The 25173-nt window shown below is 37.5% G+C and overlaps 1 protein-coding gene across 9 annotated transcripts in view; it reads left to right on the forward strand.

The window, feature by feature from the left end:
• The window catches only part of SFMBT1 (Scm like with four mbt domains 1), a 135898-nt gene that overhangs the window by 42625 nt on the left and 68100 nt on the right, over positions 1-25173 (forward strand). For 8 of the 9 annotated variants that reach the window (XM_008513135.2, XM_070574998.1, XM_008513136.2 and 5 more), the window contains one exon: positions 22954-23108. The exons of the other annotated variant lie outside the window; for it this stretch is intronic. In XM_008513135.2, coding sequence (XP_008511357.2) covers positions 23081-23108 — 28 coding nt within the window. In that variant the 5' untranslated portion in view covers positions 22954-23080. The remainder of the gene's footprint in view (positions 1-22953; positions 23109-25173) is intronic. 9 annotated transcript variants of the gene reach the window in all.

Raw genomic sequence — 25173 nt, forward strand, 5'->3', positions numbered from 1 at the left:
GCTATTATAAATAATGCTGTAATGAACTTAGGGGTGCAGATATCCTTCTGAGGTAGTGATTTTGTTCCTTTGGATAAATACCCAGATGTGGAATTGCTAGATAATATAGTAGTTCTCTATTAAAATTTTCGGTGAACCTCCATACTGTTTTCCATAGTGACTACACCAATTTACTTTCCTACCAAGAGTGCACAAGGGTTCCCTTTTCTCCACATCCTCGCCAGCACATGTTGTTTCTTGTCTTTTTGATAATAGTCATCCTAGCAGATGTGAGGTGTTATCTCATTATGGTTTTGATTTGATTCCCTGATGATTAGTGATGTTGAGCATCTTTACAGTCTGTTGGACATCTGTGTGTCGTCTTTAGAAAAATGTCAGTTTAGTTCTGTGATTGGTTAAGTTTAAAGAAACATTAGGAGAAGAATAGTTTTTTGTTCCATCAAGACTGATTACCAAGATCTCTGTATCAAAGTCTAATTAACTGAGCAAACTTAGCTTTGAAATATTTTGCCTGGTCACATAAGTAGTAGACTGCATGAAGTGAAATCCAAATCATTTTAAGGTTTTAATTTATTATTTTGTATTCTGTTGGAATACAGATAAACTGAAATGTGTTTCTGAGGAAGACTGGGATGGTGAGGGAACTCAGGACCTGTCTTAGGGAACTGTTAGTTCTTTCAGCTATGTGAAGGGCTCTTGTGTGAGTGAAGGCACAGACTCATTCTGAGTGGGCAACACCTATGGTCGAAGCCGTCTGGACTTGGGGGCAGTTTAAGGACAGACTTTGTGGTGGAGCTGCTCAGAAGTGGAATAGATTGTCCCAGAAGGTATTCATGGGAGTTTTCTGTCACTGTATCATTGATGGTGTTTGAACACAGAATGGACAACTTCCTCCTCAGGGATGAGAACTTGCTAGAGAAGCACCATAGGTTAATGGAGAGATGACCTTATTTGTGGAAATGTTGGGGCACTACAATGACATCTAACCACAAAACTATGAGGACCATTGGACTAGATGTGACTTACTAAAGTTCCTTCTAACTTTTAGATTCACCAGTCTCAGTTTAGTGAAACAAAGAAAAATTAAAAAAAAAAATGACCCAGGCAGTTAACTTAATGTATGTAAAAGTGCAGGGCTAGGTATAGTTCCTGACAGCACTAGCAAATGTTGGAAAATGAGACAGTGATATGAGCATAAAGTGTTTAATTATTTTGGGGGAAAAAACAAGCAAAAGGAAAAATGTTTATGTGTTGAACTTTATCACCCATCATTTGAATAAAGAAGAAAAATTACTTTATTCTCTTCCTACTTCACCTCCATCAGTATCCCTCGAAATAGCAAGGTTGACTGGGCAACCCCCACAGTAATAATGGTTATTTATTAGGTTTATTCCCATGTTTTATGAAATGTGCTAGTGTCTAAATTCTCAAGGCCAGAATTCCATAACATTTACTTCTCATCATAGTATTTGTTAAAGTTGGGAAAACTTTCCCTTCCTCTCTTTCTTGAGGAGACTTTCTCATTATAGCGATCTGACTTTGTTTGACATTTCGTTAAAGATTTCAGGCAAGAGTAGTACTCTGGTGTTTGAATGGCTTATTGATCTTTTTTTTCTTCAAAGGTTGCTTTGAGAGGAATTTGAAGTAAGCTTATGACTTTTTGGTATTTAGATTTGATTTCAAACCTCTTCAAGTGTTGAATTTTGGTTTTCAAGTCAACGGGGACTGACTGACTGTCCTGTCTGTCTGTCATCTGACTGTAGGCCGTGAAATTCCAAACTTGATGTGGCTAAGCCTGTGGTAATCTTCAAATTATCATTTTGGAGGAATTTAATGTGAGTTTAAACAACTGAATTGTATTCTCTTTTATACTTTAATAGAGAATAATAGTATATTTATAATCTTACATCCCATAAGAAAATACTGAAGAAAAACGTGGTAATGATAGAGGATGTGCTTTGAGTTGTTGTTATCTTTATCTTTATGATGATGTTTTTCTTTTTTTAAAGATTGGCACCTGAGCTAACAATTGTTGCCAATCTTTTTTTTTTTTTTCTGCTTTATCTTCCCAAACCCCCCCTGTATACAGTTGTATATCTTAGTTGCACGTCCTTCTAGTTGTGGGATGTGGGACGCCGCCTCAACGTGGCCTGACGAGCAGTGCCATGTCCGCGCCCAGGATCCGAACCCTGGGCCACCGCAGCGGAGCGCGTGAACTTAACCACCCGGCCGCGGAGCCGGCCCCTATGATGATGTTTTTCTTGAGTGAGTGGCTGTCTTTTGACCAAGGTGCTCGTTTATTTTCTGAACAGTTTAAATATAGCAATTAAAGTAACCTTGTCCCTCCTACCCTGCCCTCCCCCCTTCCTAAAAAAGCAATTAGCCTTTGGATTGTAAGAACAGTTTTCATAGATGGTACTGGAAAGTTTTTCCCTCTGAAAGAGACATAAATGATCAGTTATTTGCCTCAAGCCTACCTTTCCTTAATTTTCAAATAACAAAGTTTCAAATTCTTGTCAGCTTGTTCTGATGACTTAGGCACCTGTCTCTGTTTCAGTACAGTTTTGTTCAAGACTAAAAGTTTTATATCTGTAAAAACTGTTTTTTCTTATAAAACATGAAAATTAGTGTAGCATAGTCAGTATTATTAGGGATTGAAACTTATGTCAATAATTTTATACTGCATGTTAGGAAGTGGAATTTGCTAAGTGCCAAGCTTAGAAAACTGGCAAGCTTTGTAGTATTGTATTTGTTTATTTAAATAATAATTTAATGGTAGGAAAAATAACATCGCTTTTAGGGAAGGAATAGCAAAGTAGAGGAGGAGGCATCTTTTTTTTGTTTAAAAGGTGTAGAGATTTAACCCCAGATTTCTCTAGATTTTTACATAGGCACTTATAGTTTTCAGAGAATGTTTACTGTATAAATGAATATATGTGGGTGTTGAAATCTACAAAAGCAAATAACAAGCTGCAACTGAGTTCTAATACTGACCAGTATATGGCCAGGCGTCCTGCGGAGCCCTAGAATACCAGGTAAGTAGACTATCGTTCTGCCAGTTGGAGTTTTGGTTTTACATCTTGTGTGTAAGTTTGATTAGGTTCCTAATTAGTTAGCATAGTTTAGGCTGCGTTTTTTTTTTTCTTATGCCTGATGCACTGAATTATTTTATAGGTTTAGCATGTGTTGTGGCATATCTCTAGTAGTAACCAGAGGTTTGCTCCTTTTCTGGAAGCAACTTATTTTAAAGGCTACTGAAGAGTTGTTTCTAAATAATTTATGCCTTTCTAAATAACTTATACTTGTTCCTTGTATCCTTGTTATTAGCTGTTCAGCATGTTTTTTAGGTTTGTGCACTGTGACATAATGGCCCAGTGTTTTGCAGTAGAAGGTCACCATCATGCTGTTTCCCAAGCATGCCCCTGAGGGGAGGTGGGGGCAGCAGCATTGCCCTGGAGTTGGGAGGTGTTCTTGAGGGACTGGTTTTTATCTGATGATGCTGGATAGGTGCATTTGATGATTTTGAGGGATAGTAGCCTATCTAAAGGTCCTTGGCATTTATAGCTGATAACCTGCTTCTTTTAGGGCCTTAAATTCCTTAAAAATTCGGATGAATTAATTGTTCAGCACATATGATTATAGTCTAGGAGTATTTAAAGTCTGATATAAAGCTTTTAAAAATACCCGTGTGCTTAGTGTAACAAAAGAAAGCAGCAAACCCCCCAAAGCATCCTGCCTTATAATCACGTGCTCACTTGAAGGCTTTCAGGAGAAAGAGTGGGAGTTAAAGTTTGGTGAATGGTTGGACACAAGGCAGCCTCCTGGGGGTCTGCAGTCATCCATCACTACAGCTAACTAAGCTGCTCAGGCCTCTGGGGTGAGGCAGAAGCCTCTTACTCCCTTGGGGCAAAGGCTTTGTTTTTGTGCTTTCTTGCTGATTCTAAGGTTTTTGATGATGGCTGTTATCACACTGATTATTTTTTAGCCTTTTGTCTATTCTCTAAACTCAATGTCATTCCATTCTATCAAAGAATTAATAGAGAAATGTACTTTAATTTAAAAAATGTGTCCTGTATAATTTTGCTAGGAGGAGTTGGGAGGATATTTGCTAAGAAAAATGAAGAGGGCATTTCAACTCCTTATGGGCTGGGAATCATTTTTGAAACAAATACCTTCATTCTAGTAAGAGGCTTGTTGAAGCAATAATAGCTAATATTCTTTGAGGGCTTACTGTGCTGTAAACTTTCACATGCATTAATTGATTGAATAATCAAAGTAATTTTATGAGATAGAGGTACTGTTGTTAACATCTCCATTTTACAGATGAGGACAGTGAGGCATAAATTGGTTATGTAACTTGCCCAAGGCCACACAGCACACAGGCTGTGCACCCAAGCAGTCTGGCTCCTGAGACCACATGCTTCCTTACCAGGACTGCCCAGTTACTTTTAATATGGTGTTGATCGTTCATACACCTTGATTTTCTCCCTTTTAGAGGGCTAAGTTACCACTCAAAATTTTTTATTAAACTTCCTGTACTTTTGAAAGTTGTAGTGTAGGTTCAGTAGCCTCTAAAATTTTTGACCCCTAACTTCCTTAGCTTGGAAGACATGGTTGTATGGCAACATGAGGATTTAGACATAGTTCTAATATTCTAGTGAATAGGATATTAGGTACCTGCTGTATTTGTAAATTATCATTTAATCTTCACAACAACCCTTCAACATGTCTATTCTCTATTTGGTAGATAAGGACACCGAGCTAGTGAAGTGGTGGCTTGGGGCATTTAAGCTGGGTCTCCTTATTATCATTAATCTAGTCCATTATCTCACTATTTGCCATTCCCCAGCATGTGAGTTTTGTTGTTGTTCACCGTTTAGAGAAACATTTGTCCAACTGATGAAGACAAAGTCACAAAGTCAAAGATCTGAGTTCTCTTCTAGGCACGTCTGCTGGTTTTGCTGAGTGATGTTTTTCAAGATGTTTACTGCGCTGAACTTTGGGTAGAACAAATTTAGTTATACTCATTATTCAGCTTTAGTTGCTTTTTCATTCTCTTCAAGAGAATAGTCTGCTTTTAATGAAATGTAATTGGCTTATATGTTACTCCAAAGAGTTTGTGTGCCAGAGAATTCGCCAATATAATATTACATCTAAGGCAACTAGGAATTTAGAGGGAGGAAAATAGTGTGGACTGCAGAAGTTTATTTTGGTCCAGTCTGAGGCCATCTTTTTTCCTGGCATGTGTGTGTACACTTAGTATCTCCTTTAATTGACCTGCCTTTCTGATTTCTACTGTAAATCTGATTTCTACTGAAAAAATAGTTTTCAGACCTTCCCTTTGCCCCTCCCAGTGGTCTTCCTTTTTGGGGGGCTGCCTATAATGAGATGAACACGTAGACAGCTGTTTGGGAAGTAAAAACAAATAAGTAACTTTCTAACCCTGATATGAACTTCTGGATCTTTTTGGTTAGTGGTCATTTCCTTAACCTTGAGCTAACTAAGAACTGCAAAAACATTTGGAGGCCTTTATTTCAGGTTTCTCTTTTATTCTATGGCTGAGCTCTGATGTCTCTGATCTTTTTTTTTTTTTTTTTAAAGATTTTATTTTTTCCTTTTTCTCCCCAATGCCCCCCAGTACATAGTTGTATATTCTTTGTTGTGGGTCCTTCTAGTTGTGGCATGTGGGACGCTGCCTCAGCGTGGTTTGATGAGCAGTGCCATGTCCGCGCCCAGGATTTGAACCAACGAAACACTGGGCCGCCTGCAGCGGAGCGCGCGAACTTAACCACTCGGCCACGGGGCCAGCCCCGTGATGCCTCTGATCTTTTGATGATCTCTGTTAAGTATTAATTCGTCCTATTTCCAGACTCCCTTGTTGCTTAATGTAAATTTGACCAAGTGTCTGGGTGTTTTAGGCCACCTTACTAGATGTCCAGATTATAGTTATATGACCTGTACTACTTCATCATGGTAATTAGAAGGAGAACAGGGGAATAACGATAGAAGAATCCATGAATAATTAAAAATATTCATTATTTTGTTCAAGCTCCACTTTCCCTTTTTGTCTCTCACAATAGTTTTTTTGGCCAGAAATGACATTTTGAATTTTGATTTAAATCTTCATCAACTACTTCTCTGTGTTTAGTGTACTCTTTAAATAGATTCTTTAGAAGTATAGCAAAATTAATACTGAAGGAGCACTTTCTCTTTTAGTTTATACGTCCGTATTTTTTGTTGAGAAATTGGAAATTCTCAAGTTTGTTTATAATAAGTACGATTGCCTGCCAATACTTTTTACATTAAATATTCTCTGCTGTCAAAAAATATATATGTTTTTAGCTGTATAGCAAAAACTACTTGGTCTGGAGGTATAATATATAAAACAATGTGAGTATTAGTTTCAGTGAAACTTACTATTTCACAGTTATAAAATAGTTTATTTTACCCAAGTTTTCAATTCAGTGATTGGTCATTTGAGTTTGCAGTTCTTTAATTCAGCAGGTGTTGACTGAGGACCACCTGTGTTTTAGGAGCAGGGAGTTCAGTCTGATTTGATCGTTACTCTCCCATGGTGCCCAGCACAGAGCCTGGCACACAGCAGACATCCAGGAAACGTTATTGAATGAGGCAGCGCAAGTCCTCAGGAGTGTGCAGTCTCGTGGATACCCATATCAGCACTACAAGGCCCTGAAAGAAGTAGAATCCACAGTCTGTACATGTTTTAATGTGATGTGTTTGCTGACTGTGGCTGTGGGAGTTACCACTGCAAGATGAACATTGGGTGATACTAAAAACACTCAAGACATTTTGAAACTATCTTGCCTCTCTTATTGGGAATGAAAAAATATTTTTCCCAGAAGGTCCCTAGCAAACTTTCTCTTACTTCTCCTTTAGACAGAACTGGGTCACGTAGCCACAAGGAAGACTCAGAACACAGTAATTATCTGACAAAGAGGAGTCAGATCAACTGATTGAACGTGATCTGCTATGGGGAACAGGGGGCTTTGCTACCCTGAGCAGATGTGGGGTTTGATGGCCAGGAGGAAGAGGTGGGGGGAAGGACTCGCTAGGCTGCTGGTAGTGACCGTTACTGAACTGGAGAGAATTGAATCTGGACAGGGCTTAACTTTGTCCAGTGCTGTGAAAAAAGTAGTATCTAAGTGTGTAGAAGAGTAAACTGGGAATTTAAACTATTCGAGAACAAACTTTAATCTTAGCACTTGAAGCAAAGTCTCATAAATCCTCTTCTTTGGAAACACTTAATTAGAAATTAGTTTGATTTTCATTTCATTTCATTTTTTTTTTTTTTTTGGAGGAAGATTAGCCCTCAGCTAACTACTGCCAGTCCTCCTCTTTTTGCTGAGGAAGCCTGGCTCTGAGCTAACATCCGTGCCCATCTTCCTCTAGTTTATACGTGGGACGCCTACCACAGCATGGCTGCCAAGCAGTGCCATGTCCGCACCTGGGATCCAAACCAGCGAACCCCGGGCCGCCAAGAAGCGGAATGTGCGAACTTAACCGCTGCGCCACCGGGCCGGCCCCTGATTTTCATTTCATTTAAAGAATAAGAACATTAAAGGATATTTTTTTTTACAAGTATTCAGTAATTCAGTTTTGTTTTAATTAGGCTTTTATTCTTTCATATGAATTAATCTAGTTTAAGGACCTACTAGAATAACATTTTAGAACTTCATAGAAGGTACTACCTATCTAGGTACCATCTGGACTCCTGGTTACTCATCATTATAGTAGAACAGTATAGAACCTTGAAATTAAATAAATGCATGAACAAAAGAACCAGAGTGTAAATTATCTAGGGCCATCTATTTGTGGTACAGGAGACAGACACCTCACAGTCATCCTCAGCTCCAAGAAAAGCCTAGAAGACCAGAGGAGTTCAGGCTCTGGAATCACACTAGGGTTTAAACACTGCCCCTGCTGTTTCCTAGCTATGTGAACTGACAGGTTATTTCATTTCTCTGAACCTCAGTTTCCTCATCTGTAAAATGGAGTTATCATGTATGGGATAAGTAGATGGTTAGGATTAAATAAGATATAATTTAACAATAGTTAAGACTTATATTATGCTAACATGTTGTTGGGCAGTATTATATTTTCTGTATAACACAGAAAACTGCCAGGCACGTACATGGTAGGTACTCAGATGTTACTTCTTTCCTTTTTTTTAGATAAATGGTTAACAAGCATGTGTTGAGTTGGAATGAAGTTTCTGATCTGTCATTTGCTATGAGAAGGCTGAGAAACAGCAACCATGAAATTACAGAATAGTTTCAAGGCTTTTTGTAACCGAACATACTCTATTCTGTAATCCTTTTATAATACTATTGAAATTGGTAAATTTTGACAGTGTTTATGTTGGTAAATCAAATACCCCTTTATTTAATCAGAACAAAGATATATTGACTGTTTTAGCATGTGCTCATGTTATTGGCTCCCAAAAATAAAGCCTGTAATCAATGAAAACTGTGATAATATTTGAACTCTAGAAGATCTACCATTTCTCCAGCTTACAAAGTAATGTAAGGATAAAGAAAGGGTTTTTAAATGCTTTTGTCATATTTTGGTACAATGAAAGATAATTTCAAAACTATGATTTGGTAATCTTGATATCTGGCATAGAAGAGGTGGTTAATACTCTGGTAGTACTTAGCAACTGCTAAGGAAATAGGGCTGTGAAGTGGTCGTACTTACAAACCCTGTGAACCAGGGATTTATAAAGTGATTGGCATGAAATTTCCAACCTCATTATAGTATAAATCAGTTTTTAAAAATTATTTATGTGTGAAATTTTTGGAAGATATGTATTGAAGAAGGTTTAGAAAAATGTTGAAGTGCTTTTAATGGAAAATTTGTAGGTGTTGAAATTGGGGTTTGAAACAATCAGACAGTATAAATTACTAAATTGGTGTGAGAAAATGCCTTTATGGATGATCAGTAAACCTAGAAAAAAAGGTGAAGTGTAAGAGTGGAATTGAAGCTGACAAGAAGGTTCCCAAAGTGTAAAATAAGGATTTGAACCTGTTCTAGCTATCTTAACGAGTTTTTATTATGCTCAGATGAAGTATAGCATATGAAAATAGCTTATAAATTGGAAACACTATATACTTAGGGAGTGTAATAATTATACTTTTGTTGATTGAAAAAAATTTTCCTGAAAACTCCAAGAACAAACCTTTAATAAAGTGAAGAAAGCACTCATATTGCCCTATTTTGCTTTGAAACTGCTGATTTTTCTTCTTCAAACCACTCCTCCTTCAGAGTTCCCTTTTCCCCTAAGTGGCAATTTTATCCTTTCTGTTGCTTAGGCCAAAAACTACGCAGCCCAGATACTGCTCTTTCTCTCATACCCCACATCCAATTTCTCCTCTACCCTTCTCAGCATTTTCACTGCTCCTGCTCTGGACCTAGCCACCAACACCTCTCGCCTGGATTATTCCAGGATCTTTTTAATTGGTCTTTCTGCTTCTGCTCTTACCCGTTTGCAGTCTGTTGTCAACATAGCTGCAGAGTGATCCTTTTAAAAGATAGGTCAGATTATGTCCCTCCTTTGCTCAAAACCCTCCAGTGGCTTCCAAGAAACAAAATCTTCACAGCAGCCTACAAGTTCGTATGTAACCTGGCTCCCTGGTACCTTTCTGAGCTCATCTGGCATCTCTGCCTTGATCATTCTACTCCAACCACAGTGGCCTTGAAAATGCTGAACAAGCTCCCACTTCAGGGTCTTTGCACTTTCTGTTCTTTCTGCCTGGAATGTTCTTCCCCAGGTATCCACTTCCTCACTTCCCTCAGGTGCTGGCTCGGGTCAACTTGTCACTGAGATCTTGAGCACCCTTTTAAAAGTAGTACTCTCAGTCGTCCTTCATTGCCTCATTTTCCCCCTAACATTTATTTTGTTCAACATACTGTATACTTTGTCTGTCTCCCCACACTAGACTGTGAGATCTGTGAGGGAAGGTTCTTTTGCCCCTCTGTTTCTTTACCTAGAAACAGTATGTGGCAGATAGTATGTGCTCAGCAAATATTTATTGAGTAACTGAGAAAACAATTCCATGGCAGTTCATAGTATCGCTACTGTTGATTCGGTTTTCCTTAAATAAAATCACTGATATTAGCTGTTAATGTAAGTTCTAGAACAGGACAGTACTAATTCTAAACACTCATATTTACTAATGATGGGAAGTCTGCATTATAGTTCCCAGCTCCATTGTAGTTAGATGGAATCACGTGACTGCGTTTCAACTAGTGGAACATGGGTGGAACTGATGTGCCACTTGGAGGCCTGAGCCAGGAAGCCCTCCCATGAGTGATCTCCCTATACTCAATGATTTGAGAAGCCTGTGTTGAAGATAGCAGAGCTGTGGGGTGGAAGGTGCTTGGTTCCATGGAATTACCACATGATCACTTATCAGGAATTAACTGTTTGGACTTTATCTGAGTGAGAAAGAAATATCTGTTGCATTACGTAATTGAAATATGGAGTTTATCTGTTAAAGTATAGCCTTACCTTAACTAATACAAACCAATAACAGCTAAATTGTTTCTTTCCTTGTTTTTTTGCATGTCCTAATGGTAACCCAGATTTCTTGTCTCTTGTCATTGGCTTCTGTATTTGAAAATGGGAATAATGTTGTTTTGGAAACACAGTTATATCCCTAATATAAGTGCTTTTATTTTTTCACAGCTTTATCAAGATTTAGTTCACATACCATAAAATTCGCCTATTTAAAGTGTACAGTTTAAATTTTTTTTTTTTTTTTTTTTGGTGAGGAAGATTTGCCCTGAGGTAACATCCATTGCAAATTCTCCTCTTTTTTCGCTTGAGGAAGATTAGCTCTGAGCTAACATCTGTGTTTATCTTCCTCTATTTTGTATGTGGGATGCCTCCATAGCATGACTGATGAGTAAAGTAGGTCTTCTTCTGGGATCTGAACCTGTGGCCTGGGCCACGAAAGCAATGTGTGAGGAACTTTAACCACTTGGTCCTGGGTCCAGCCCCAAGTGTACAGTTTAATGGTTTTTATTCTCAGAGTTGTACAACTGTCACCACAATCTAATTTTAGAAGGTTTCAATACCCTCAGAAGAAACCCTGTGTATGTTAGTAGTCACTTCCCATTGTTCTCCCTGCTCTAGCCCTTGGCAGCCACACTAATCTACCTTCTTTCTCTATGGATTTGCCTATTCTGGACATTTCACATGAATGGAAGCATACAATATGTGGCCTTTGGTGTTTTTTTTTTTTTTTTTTTAAAGATTTTATTTTTTTCCTTTTTCTCCCCAAAGCCCCCCGGTACATAGTTGTGTATTCTTCGTTGTGGGTTCTTCTAGTTGTGGCATGTGGGACGCTGCCTCAGCGTGGTGTGATGAGCAGTGCCATGTCCGCGCCCAGGATTCGAACCAACGAAACACTGGGCCACCTGCAGCGGAGCGCGCGAACCTAACCACTCGGCCACGGGGCCAGCCCCTGGCCTTTGGTGTTTTGACTTCTTTCACTTGGCATAATATTTTCAGTGTTATCCTGTTGTAGCATGTATCAGTACTTTGTTCCTTTTTATGGCCAAATAACATTCGATATTAGATATACCACAAATACTTGTATTAGATATACCACATTTTATTTATCCATTGATTGGTTAACGGTCATTTGGGTTGTTCTACCTTTTGGCTATTATGAATATTGGTGCTATGAGCATTCATCTACAAGGTTTTGTGTGGACATATGTTTTCAGTTGTCTTCTATACCAAGGAGTGGAATTGCTGGGTCATATGGTAACTCTATTTAATATTCTGAGGAACTGCCCGACTGTTTTCCAAAGTGACTGCACCATTTTACATTTCCCACCAGCATTGTCTTTGTGTTTTATCACCCTAGAGAAGTAGGGATACCAGGTAAATATCATAGTTCCTTAAGGGTTGTAGGTAGGGGATGCTCACAAAGAGAACTGGCGGGTGTGGCAGACAGTGTGAAGTTGACATCTCTTTTCCCTCGTCTCCTTCTGCTACTGTCTCTTGCTTGCTTGCTTATGTGGCCTCGACTACCCTGTCCTCATTTCTATTCTTAGAACACAGCTCACATGCTCTCACTTTAGGGCCTTTGTGCTGGCTATCCCTCTGCCTCTTTCACTCTGCTGGCTTTTCTTTCAGCATGCTCATTCCTTCCATATCTCCTTCAAATCTTTTCCAAATTTTCTCAGTGAAGCCTCTCCCTTCCCACCCTATTTAACTTTCAAGTCATACCAACACCCCTGCCTAGCTCCATCATGTACCATGTTTAGAAAAAGTACTGTACTTTCTTATCCAACTAAAATGTAAGCTTCTTGAGGGCAGAGATTTTGGCCCATTTTATTCACTGATATATCGCTAATATTTTGATAGGGCCTGACACACAGTAGGTTTCTGGTAAATAAATATTTGTTGAAAGAATGAACAAATAACTTTCCATGTCACTAAGTGCATTTTGTTTTTCTAAAAATAAAAATTTAGAGCATGGAAGTACACTTAAGGATATAGTCTGATCATAAAGAGTTTATCCACTGCAGATAAAGCAAAAATTCCCGTTTACCCTGTCCCTGAATCCTACTTTCCGAGGTAATCACTGATAGTGATTTGGATGTATTCTTCTAGAACATTTTAAAGCCTCTAATTTGGCTTTTTAAAAAATTGAGATATAATTGGCGTATAACATTGTATTAGTTTTAGTTGTACAACATGATTATTTGATGTATGTATATATTGTGAAATGATTACCACAATAAGTCTAGTTAACATCCATCACCACATGTAGTCACAAATTTTTTTTTCTTGTGATGAGAACTTTTAATATCTACCATCTTAGTAACTTTCAAATATACAATGCAGTATTATTAACTATAGTCACCATGCTGTGCGTTAAATCCCCAGGACTTATTTATTTTATAACAAGAAGTTTGTACCTTTTGAGCGCCTTTACCTGTCCCCCCCACCCCCAAGCTCTGGCCACTACCAAACTGTTCTCTGTATCTGTAAGTTCAGTTTTGGGGTTTTTTTGGTTCCACACATAAGTAAGATTGTGTAATATTTGTCTTTCTGTGTCTGACATTTCACTTGGTAAATTGCCCTCATCCTTGTTGTCAGAAATGGCAGAATTTCCTTCTTTTTTTAATGGCTGAATAATATTTGTGTGTGTGTGTGTGTGTGTGTACGTGTACACACACCACATTTTCTTTATCCGTTTATCCATTGATGCACACTTAGGTTGCTTCTGTTGTCTTGACTGTTGAATAATGCTGCAGTAAACATGGCGATGCAGATAACTTTTTGAGTTAGTGTTTATATTTCCTCCAGATAAATACCCGTAAGTGGAATTGCTGGATCATATAGTTCTGTTTTTAATTTTTAAGGAACCTCCATACTGTTTTTCATAGTGGCTACAGCAATTTCCACTCCCACCAACAGTGCGCAGGGTTTCCTTTTCCTCACATCCTTACCAATACTTGTTATTTCTTGTCTTTCTATAATAGTCATTCTAACAGGTGTTGAGGTGATATCTTGTTGTGGTATTGATTTCATTTCCCTGAGATTAATGATGGTGGGTACCTTTTTAAAAAATACAGGGTACTCTTGAGTTCTGGGTTTTGTTTAAAACTTTCATTTTTTTTATAAATTCGTTAGTACTGATTTGTTCACCTGAGATAGATATGCCCTATGTTGGGCTTACCTAATCATGAAAAAGTTGTTAGGGTCAGATTTAATTTTGGTGATATGAGTGGCTAAGATTGATTTTATCAGACTTGATTTGTTTTTTATCTCTTTAGACATGTAGCAGTGGGTTAAAAAAAAGCAACCAAATGAAACAATAGAATATTCTACCCATAATAATCAAGTTACATTGACATTTGACAGATGGAAGAACAATATTTAACTTAGATAGCCTGTCAGATAGGACATGTACAAGGTCAGGGAATGATGATTGACTGTTGTGGGGAGTGAAAGGAAATCTACACCTGTTCAGGACAAAAGTATAGTGACTCTTACAAATATGTGGAGAGTAAACAACATGCTACTGAACAACCACTCGATCAATGAAGAAATAAAAGCTGAAATCCAAAAATATCTGCAGGCAAATGAAAATGAAAATACCTCATACCAACTCTGAGAGGATGCAGCAAAAGCAGTTCTAAGAAGGAAATTCATAGCAATACAGGCCCACCTCAGCAAACAAGAAACATCTCAAATAGGTAATCTTAAACTGCACCTAACAGAACTAGAAAAAGGACAAAGCCTGAACTCAACAAAAGGAGGGAAATAACAAAAATTAGAGCTGAAATAAATGAAATAGAAGCAAAAAAGAAAATGGTAGAAAGGATCAGTGAAACTAAGAGCTGGTTCTTTAGGATAAACAAAAGTGACAGACCCTTAGCCAGACTCACTAAGAAAAAATGAGAGAAGGCCCAAATAAATAAAACTAGGAACGAAAGAGGAAAAATTACAACCTCAGAAATACAAAGGATTAGAGGGGAATACTATGAAAAACTATATGCCAACAAATTGGATAACCTGGAAGAAATGGATAAATTCTTAGACTCATACAGCTTTCCAAAACTGAACCAAGAAGAAATAGAGAATCTGAAGAGACCAATCACAAATAAAGAGATTGAAATAGTAATCAAAAAACTCCCCGAAAACAAAAGTCTGGGAGTAGATGGCTTCTCTGGAGAATTCTACCAAACATTCAAAGAAGGCTTAATACCTATCCTTCTCAAACTATTTCAGAAAATTGAAGAAGATGGAACTCTTCCTAAATCATTCTATGAGGCCAACGTCACCCTGATCCAAAAACCAGACAAAGACCATAGAAAGAAGGAAAATTACAGGCCAAATTCACTATTGAACATAGATGCAAAAACCCTCAACAAAATATTGGCAAACTGAATATGGCAATACATTTAAAGGATCATATACTATCATCAAGTGGGATTTATACCAGGGATGCAGGGATGGTTCAACATCTGCAAATCAATCAGCGAGATGCACTACATTAACAGAATCACATGATCATCTCAGTAGATGCAGAGAAAGCACTTGACAAGATCCAACATCCATTTATGATTGAAAACTTTCAATAAAATGGGTATAGAATAAAAATACCTCAATATAATAAAGACCATATATGATAAACCCCCAGCCAACATGATACTCAGTGGGTGAAAAATTGAAAGCCATCCCTCAGAACAGAAACAAGACAAGGGTGCCTACTCTTGTCATCTTCTTCAATATAATACTGGAGGTGTTGGCCAGAGAAATTAGGCAAGAAAAAGAAATAAAAAGTATCCAAATTGGAAAGGGATGAGTGAAACTCTTGCTATTTGGAGATGACATGATCTTATATATAGAAAACCCTAAAGAATCCATCAGAAAACTATTAGAAATAACAACGACAGCAAAGTTGCAGGGTACAAAGTCAACTTACAAAAATCAGTTGCATTTCTATAATGATGAACTTGCAGAAAGAGACCTCAAGAGTACAATCCCATTTACACTTGCAGCAAAAAGAATAAAATGTCTAGTAATAAATTTAACCAAGGAGGTGAAAGACCTGTACAATGAAAACTGTAAGACATTACTGAAAGAAATCAAAGATGTCATAAAGAAATGGATAGACAGTCCATGTACATGGATTGGAGGAATAAACATAGTTAAAATGTCCGTATTACCTCAAGCAATCTACAGATTCAATGCAGTTCCAATCAGAATCCCAATGACATTCTTCACAGAAATAGAACAAAGAATCCTAAAGTTTATATGGAACACAAAAGACCCCGAATAGTGAAGGCAGTCCTGAGAAAAAAGAACAAAGCTGGAGGCAGCACAGTCTTGGGCTTCAAAATATGCTGCAAAGCTATGGTAATCAAAGCAGCATGTTACTGGCTTAAAAACAGAACAGAGATCACTGGAACAGCACTGAAAGCCCAGAAACAAAACCACACATCTATGGACAGCTTTTCTTTGACAAAGGAGTCAAGAACATGCAATGGAGAAAGGAAAGTCTCTTCAGTAAACGGTGTTGGGAAAACTGGACAGCCACATGCAAAAGAATGAAAGTAGACCTTTCTTAATTTACAACATACACATAAAATTAACTCAAAATGAATTAAAGATTTGAAGGTAAGACATAAAACCATAAAACTCCTAGAAAAAATATAAGCAGTACACTCTTCGACATTGGTCTTAGCAGCATCTTTTCGAATTCCATGTCCACCCGGCCATGGGAAACAAAAAATAAACAAATGGGACTATATCAAACTAAAGAGCTTTTGGAAGACAAAGGAAACTGAACAAAACAAAAAGACAACCCCACCAACTGGGAGAAAATATTTGCAAATCATATGTTCGACAAGGGGTTAATCTCCAAAATATATAAAGAACTCATACAATTCAAACAACAACAATAACAAAAACCAACCTGGTCAAAAAATGGGCACAGGGGCTGGCTCCATGGCTGAGTGGTTAAGTTCACGCGCTCCACTGCGGCGGCCCAGGGTTCGGATCCTGGGCATGGACATGACACCGCTCGTCAGGCCATGTTGAGGCGGCGTCCCACATCCCACAACTAGAAGGACCTGCAACTAAGATATACAACTATGTACTGGGGGTTGGGGGCAGGGGGAGGTTGGGAAATAAAGCAGAAAAAAAAAATTAGCAACAGTTGTTAGCCCAGGTGACAGTCCTTAAAGAAAAAAAAAGGGCAGAGAATACGAACAGACATTTTTCCAAAGAAGATATACAGATGGCCAATAGGCAAATGAAAAGATATTCAACATCGCTAATCATTAGGGAAAAGCACATCAAAACTACACTGAGATATCACCTTACACCTGTTAGAATGACTATAATTACTTAGACAAAATAACAAATGTTGAAGAGGATGTGGTAAAAAAGGAACCCTCAAACACTGCTGGTGGGAATGCAAACTGGTGCGGCCACTATGGAAAACAGTATGGAGATTTCTCAAAAAATTTAAAAATACCATATGACCCAGCTATCCCACTACTGGGTATTTATCCAAAGAACTTGAAATCAACAATTCAAAGACACTTATGCACCCCTATGTTCATTACAACATTATTCACAATAGCCAAGACATTGAAGCAACCCAAGTGCCCATTGACGGATGAATGGATAAAGAAGATGTGGTATATATACGCAATGGAATACTACTCAGCCATAAAAAAGACAAAATTGTCCCATTTGCAACAACATGGATAGATCTTGAGGATATTATGTTAAAGTGAAATAAGCCAGACAGAGAAAGACAAATACCACATGATTTCACTCATATATGGAAGATAAACAAACACATGGACAAAGAGAACAAATTAGTGGTTACTAGAGAGGAAGGGAATTGGAGGGTGGGTGAAAGGGGTAACGAGGCACATATATGTGGTGACGGATAAAAATGAGACTGTTGGTGGTGAGCACGATACAGTCTATACGAATACTCATAAATAATAATGTACACCTGAAATTTTACAATGTTGTAAAACGTTATCACCTCAAAAAAAAAAACAGGTATAGTGACTCTACCACTAGCATTTACTATCAGGGGCAGGGTTAGCTTTGCATGTCTGCCCAAAATGGAGCATCTCATTTGCTGAATTGTTTCTGTTTACCATATTTAACTGCATACTTGACATTATTACTGGACTTCCATCTGTTTAATTGAGGGGTAGGAGTACAAGTTCAAACATTTCAATAGGAATTTTCCTTTTAACTGTCTGATAAATATTTATTGAATTAAAGTATTTTCATGGAACCGCCATAGATAGTGGGTACATAACTTTAGAGCCACAGTGACTTCCTGTCGTTCTTCCTAAGTGCTTTAGAAGTTATTTATGTCAAACGTGTTAAATCATTTGGCTGAGGATCCATCCTACAGAATCTGTCTTGAATTATTGCAATTTTCCTGTGTAATGCTCTTACTCAGTGTTTTATCTTAGCCTTGAAAACAAAGTGCATTAACTTGCAGCCATGTAGTATGACTTAGAGCATGGACTGCATGTGTAAACTAAAATGAGATAAGAGGAAGCACCATGTAGCTTTGTGTTATGCAGATGACTTTTAGACCTTTTAAAAGATCTGTTTAAAGGTAATTATTCCATGGTGGTTTTCTTTTACATTGATGTATCTCTAAAAATGAAATAGGGGATTCAGTTCAGTTTCATTCTGCCTGAGTTTCATTTTGGTTTTATTTTTTTTCGTGTTTGACATCAAAAGCTTGTTTTGTCCAATTAGCTTTTGCTTTTAAAATTGTTATTTATAGCTATTAGAAGTGTTTCAAATTTTAGCATGGCTCATACTGTCTTCAGTATGTCTTATTAGAACCCCATGTAAATATCTATGCTCTCATTTAGTTCACTGAAATATTCTGAGTAAGATGAGCAAGGTCCAGATCAATTAGTTCATGAGAACTTATTTAAATAAATAACTCTTAATGTATTCTGGTCACCACAAGGGAAATTATAATACCAAAATCAATGATAAACTAAATGAAGACAGTAAAACAATTTAATATGAATAGGAAATAAATGAAATAAAAGGAAGTAAATGAAAAGTGAATAAATTTCCATATTCTAAGCTCCTGGATATTTTACTCTTTTTTCCTCACTGCATAAAAAACACTACAGGCTAGCAATAAAGAGAGAGATGTGACAGATGTTCCCCAGCAAAAGACTTCATCAGTTTATTTCTCATCATTCTATTAAGATGATAAACTAATTGTTCATTGGTTAAAATCTAAGTGAGGTGGTAAGATTGACACAATGGCACAGCCTTAGCTTTCAGCTACATAAGACTTTCATTTCTCCAACCCTTGTTTCTTTGGCTTCGATGCTGCATTTTTTATTATTATTATTATTATTATTATTATTATTATTATTTTGCAGTATGTGGCACTCTGCACAGAATACATTGGTGTGTTCCAAAAGTTTATGGACATAAGCAGTAGATGATACCTCCAAAGCCTAGTGCCCCAACAGATATTTAGCACTCACTGTGTTACACACACCCATAATGAAGTGTGCAGACTTTGTATGTAGAGATGATCCACTAAGTCAGTGCCATAGGAACTTGAATCTGTCAACATTGCGTAACAGTTAACATTAACTCAGCATTTACTATGTAGCCAGCTCTATGCTAAGTACTCTTCATGGATTATCTCACTTACCTATAGCAGTTATGTGAGGTAGGAACAGTACTCATACCCCCTTTTACAAATGATGCCAGTGGCACAAATAAGTCATTTGTAAAAAGTCACATAGCCAAGTAAACAAGGACACAGGATTTTTAAAAGTTACTATAAATTGTCCTTCACTTGCTTTTTACACTCAGCAATATAGAAAACATTCCCATGTGCTATTATGGATCCACCTAAATTCTTCTAATGATTGTAGGGTATTTCCTTCTATAAGTATATCATAATCTGTGTTGCCGTTTCATTCCCATTTTGTGGACATATAGGCTGTCTCTGGTTTATAACTGTTGTAGATAATACTACAGCAAATATCATTGCTTATGAAGCCTTCCATACATGTTTTGTGTATGAAATATTCATAAAAGTAGAAATACTGCTCAAAGAGTTTGTCTTTTAAATCTGTATAGATTAAATTATTTACCATTAAATAGCTCCAGAAAGGTGATACTAAATACTCTCAAGTTCTCCCGTTCTTCCACTTCCTTACCAACACTGGATATTTTTAGTTTAAAAAATTTTACCCATCTGAAAGGTGAAAAATATAGTAAATAATTAAAAATTCTTATTTTCCTCACTACTAATGAAATTGAGCACATTTTTATGTGTTAACTCTGATTTTTTAAAATGTGGATTAATTATATATTTTGCTCATTTTTTGTTTCTTTTTTTTCTTGTTGAATTACAGGAGCTTGTACATATATGGAAATTAACCCATTATCTTATATGTTGGGAATTTTTATTTTCACCCATCTCGTTTGGCTTTGAGTTTTGTTTATGCTGTCCTTTGCCGTGTAGAAATTTTATACTTTTACATTGTCTTTGCTGACATTCCTTTATGATTTCTCTATTTGGGTCCAGAGTGATCTTTTTTTTTCGGTGAGGAAGATTCTCTCTGAGCTAACATCCATTGCCCTGAGCTAACATCAAGATTAGCCCTGAGCTAACAGCTGTCCCACTCTTCCTCCACTTTGTACATGAGATACCTCCACAGTTTGGCAGATGAGTGGAGTAGGTCCGTACCTGGGATCCAAACCCACGAACCTGGGCCACCGAAGTGGAGTGTGTGGAACTTTAACCACTCGGCCACAGGGCTGGCCCCCACAGTGATCTTTTTTTTTTTTTTTTTTTAAAGATTTTATTTTTTTCCTTTTTCTCCCCAAAGCCCCCCGGTACATAGTTGTATATTCTTCGTTGTGGGTCCTTCCAGTTGTGGCATGTGGGACGCTGCCTCAGCGTGGTTTGATGAGCAGTGCCATGTCCGCACCCAGGATTCGAACCAACGAAACACTGGGCCGCCTGCAGTGGAGCACGTGAACTTAACCACTCGGCCATGGGGCCAGCCCCTACAGTGATCTTTTTTAAAACACAGATTTAATCATTTCCTTTCTCTGCTTAAAAAAACTCTTGGCTACCTCCCTTTGAGAGTCAGTACAGTAGAGTGTTTGAAAACATGGAATCTAGACACTTTGCTTGGTTTGAAACCTGGTTCTGCTACTTCCTAACTGTGGGACCCTGGGCAGGTGAAGCACTTGTTCTGTGCCTGTCTCCTCATTATGATGACTCTCACCTTGTGGAGTTGTTGGGGGTATTGCATGGGTTAATATGTTTGTGTGCTTGAAACAGTGCCCAGCACACAGCATATCTTTGATAAATGGTCACTGCTGTTATTCCTTCTCTTCCTGTCCGGTTTTCTTGTGTGCACCTTATGCTGTGGTTCCCATGCTCCAGTCACAGGGGCCTTCTTTCACTTCCTTCCCACCTTAGAGCCTTTGTATGTTCTGTTCCCTGGGCCTGGACTACTCTCTCCTTTTTTCCTCTTTAGGCTTAGCTGCTATTTCCCCCTTAGTCTCAGCTTAAATACCATTTTTGTCAGGGACTGTGTCAGTGACGTCTCAGTTTAGGTTAGGTCTGCCATTATATTCTATCTTAGCACCCACTACTTTTCTTTCATAGCACTTTAAATAATTAAAGTTGGCTTAATGTGTCTCCTCTCTGTTGAAAATAAACTTCATGAAAGCAGGAACCATGTCTCTCTCGATTGCTTTACCCTCATCCCCTAGAAAACTGGATGGTAATGAGCTGGTGTTTGATAAATATGGGGAGTGAATGAATTAGGCTGTGGAATAGTACAGTTTGAATGTTTTGGGCTTGAGAAGAAAAGTAAACTGAGAGAAGAGAGCATGTTTAGAGGCTTTACATCTCACTACCAAGTTTCTGTTCAGTTCTTATCTGTGAAACCATGGGCTCCAGTGCTTATGTTGTATGATACAATTTGGGATAACTGGCAGTTATGTCAAATGAGATAGCCATAATTTTAAGTTTTTAAGACTTTCTCTATGCTCATTATGAAATGTAATTTTAAAATCTGAAAAAGATCTTCCACTCATTTTATAGTTTAAAACGATTGACATAATAGGTGTTCTCTATAAGATTACATAGTTAGTTATCAGTAGAGCTGGAACTAGAATCTGGGTATCCCTATTACCCATCTGACACTGTTGTACTTTACCTAGCTTATGCCTTTTCAAGGAGTATATTAAAATTTAAACTGTCTTTTGTTTAGTGTTTAAAGTTTTTTAATGAGAATAGATTGCTGAAGTCTCTAATACACACTCAGAATCTTTCTGAGAGGCGTAGAGTTGCTTGGTTCTGTGGACTGTCACTCTTACAGCTGTGACTCTTGCATGCCCACCCCACTTCACAGTTCTCTGTATTGTTGCCCTTGCAGTTAGTACACAGCAGGCCTTCCTGTAGCAGCTCCTGTTCCCTTTTCATTTACTCTTTCTAACCTATTAGGCACTATAAAGGCAATATCTGAGATTGTTTTACGTGTATGTAAAGCAAGAATAAATAGCAACATGGATGAACCTCAAAGACATACAAAGTAAAAGAAGCCTCATGCAAAAGGCCACATATTGTATTATTCCATTTATGTGAAATGTCCAGAAAAGGCAAAATCTCTAGAGACAGAAAGCAGGTTAGTGGTTGCCTCAGACTAGGGCTGGAATGGGAAGGAACTACAAATGGGAAAAAATTCTGTTTGGCATGATGGAAATACTCTAAAATTGGATTATAGTGATAGTTTACACAACTCTGTAAGTTTACTAAAAATTATTGGATTGGACACTTAAAATGGGAAATTTTGGCATGTGAATTATATTACAATAAAGCCATTTTAAGGAAAGAATAAATGGATTCAGAGTTTATTTTGGAGGGGTTCTCTTTGTAAGTGTAATTGTAGACTAATATAGTTGATACTTTTTGGCTCTGCGTAATATTCTAGATAAATAGAGTGGAAACCTAGATAAAGTAATATACTGTATCATGAATCTTAATCATTGGGTGAGACAGCATTGAAAGCTAACTTCTTTCCCCCAGGGATTCATTAGGAATTGGAGTTTTTGTGGATAGGAATCATAATGTTAGGTATTATAATCTAAGTTTAAAGAGTAGTGATTCATACACATGTTAGTTTTTTGTGATTTTTAGCTATGTTCTCAAGATTTTGATAGCATGCTCTGTACACACTCACACACACACACTCTCTCTTCAAAATTAGAAAAGGTGTCAGTTTTCTCTAATCCCATCTATTTTGACAGTGTGTTTTTGTTTTCTCTGCTCTCAGCTCACTAGAATGCCATGTCTTATGAATGAGTAAACACACTTGAGCTTAAGGTTGTTGATCTGTCCTTGATTTTTTCAGCACTTCCGTTTAGACCCTTGGATGCCCATTAAACAGATGCTTGAGACCTGCAAGTAACCTTCAGATCATAGCAGAACCATAAGGCCAGTCCTTTGTGTGGGGAGGAGATAACCCATGTGCTGTGGAAATGAACGGGGAGCAGCAGCTTGATGCAGGTAGGTACTGGTTTTGCCAAGCAGAATTCCTTCTTTGGAGTGCAGAATATATTTCTTTCTGGTGTTATATTGTCTGACTTGTCTTTCTGCTGCTAAGTGGGAAGCTCTTTGAAGACATGAGTTATCTTTCTCTGTTCCTGGCCGAGACCCTGGCACGAGGGGGTACTCATAATGTTTGCTAAAAAAAAGGAATAACTTTTATGGACAGATTTCTTTTTTTAAAAAAAAATAACATTTTAATTTTGATAGTTACTTTAGAGTTATTTTGAAATAATTATAGATTCATAGGAAGTTGCAAAGATAATACTGACAGGTTCCATATACCCTTCACCCAGTTTCTGCCATTAGTTTTATCTCATTACATTTTACAATGTAAAAGCCAGGAAATTGACATATGTATAAAGTGTATGTAGTTGCATGTCATTTTATCACATGGATTCCTGTAACCACCACCTCAGTCAGTATACAGAACTAGTCCATCATTGCAAAGAGCTCCTTTTTACTACTCCTTCATAGTTACACCTACCCCTCTTTTGCCTAGCTTTCCCTAACCCCAGACAGCCATCCATCTCTATAATTTTGTCATTTCAAGAATGTTACATAAATAGAATCACACAGTATGTTCCTTTTTGAGATTGGTTTTTTTCACTCAAAATAATGCCCTTAAGATGCCTTCAAATTCTTGCATATGTCAATAGTTTGTTCCCTTTTATTGCTGAGTAGTATTCCATGGATGTACTACAGTTCAGTTAACCATTCATCTATTGTAGTAAATTTTGCTTGCTTCTAGTTTTTTTTTCCCCTCCCCAAAGCCCCAGTACATAGTTGTATATTCTAGTTGCAGTCCTTCTAGTTCTTCTGTGTGAGCCACTGCCACAGCGTGGCTCCTGACGGATGAGTGGTGTGGTTCTGCTCCTAGGAACTGAATCCAGGCTGCCGAAGCAGAGCATGCCAAACTTTAACCACTAGGCCATCAGGGCTGGCTCAGTTGCTTCCAGTTTTTGACTGTTACAAATAAAGCTGCTGTAAACAATCGTAGACATGAGATTTCATTTTTCTAGGATAAATGGTCAGGAGCACAATTGCTGGATCATATGTTTAATAAAGAAACTGCCAAACTACTTTCCAGAGTGGCTGTTCCATTTTACGCGCTCACCAGCAGTGTACAAGGGATCTAGTTTCTTCACATCCTCTACATCAGTTGGTATTGTCACTATATTTATTTAACTCACTCTGATTGGTGTGTAATGAGAGTTTGTCCTGGTCTTAATTTGCATTTCCCCAATGGCTGGTGATGTTGAACAGGTGCTTACTTGCCATCCCTATGTCCTCTTCAATACAATGTCTTCCATGTCTTTGGCTCATTTAGTAATTATATTATTTTCTTTTAAATTAATAATGATTTTTTTTACCATTGAAGTTTTTTAAAAACAACTTTATTGAGGTACTTTTCTTTTTTGAGATAGAATTCACATACCATAAAATTCGCCCCTTAGAGTACACAATTTAGTGGTTTTTAGTATGTTTGCAAAGTTGTGTGACCATCACTATTACCTAATTCCAGAACATTTTCATCACTCCCAAAAGGAAACTATTAGCAGTCCTTTCTTGCTCCATCCAGCTCTGGCAACCACTAATCTACTTTCTGTCTCTAGGGATTTACCTATTCTGCTTTCTTTTGGTTAATGTTTGCATGGTATATCTTTTTCATTCTTTTACTTTCAGCCTACCTATATCATTATATTTGAAGTAAACTTCGTTACAGTACATAATCATTTAAAAGAATTTCAGCCTTATAACTGGTGTATTTAGACCATTTACACTTAATGTAATTATTGATAAGGCTCAAGTGTGCTATTTTCGTCATTAGTTTTCCCTGTTTTTTGTTTCTTTTTTTTTTTCCCCCTGCCCTCCTCTGGGTTATTTAAACAATATTTTAGAATTCCATTTTGATTTGTCTATAGTGTTTTTGAGTATCTCTCTTTATATAGCTTTTTAGTGGTTGCTCTAGGTATTACATTATATATGCATAACTTTTCACAGTCTGCTCATGTCATCATTTTAT

The sequence above is a fragment of the Equus przewalskii genome, chromosome 15 (assembly GCF_037783145.1).
Source record: "Equus przewalskii isolate Varuska chromosome 15, EquPr2, whole genome shotgun sequence".
NCBI classification, from domain to species: Eukaryota; Metazoa; Chordata; class Mammalia; order Perissodactyla; family Equidae; genus Equus; species Equus przewalskii.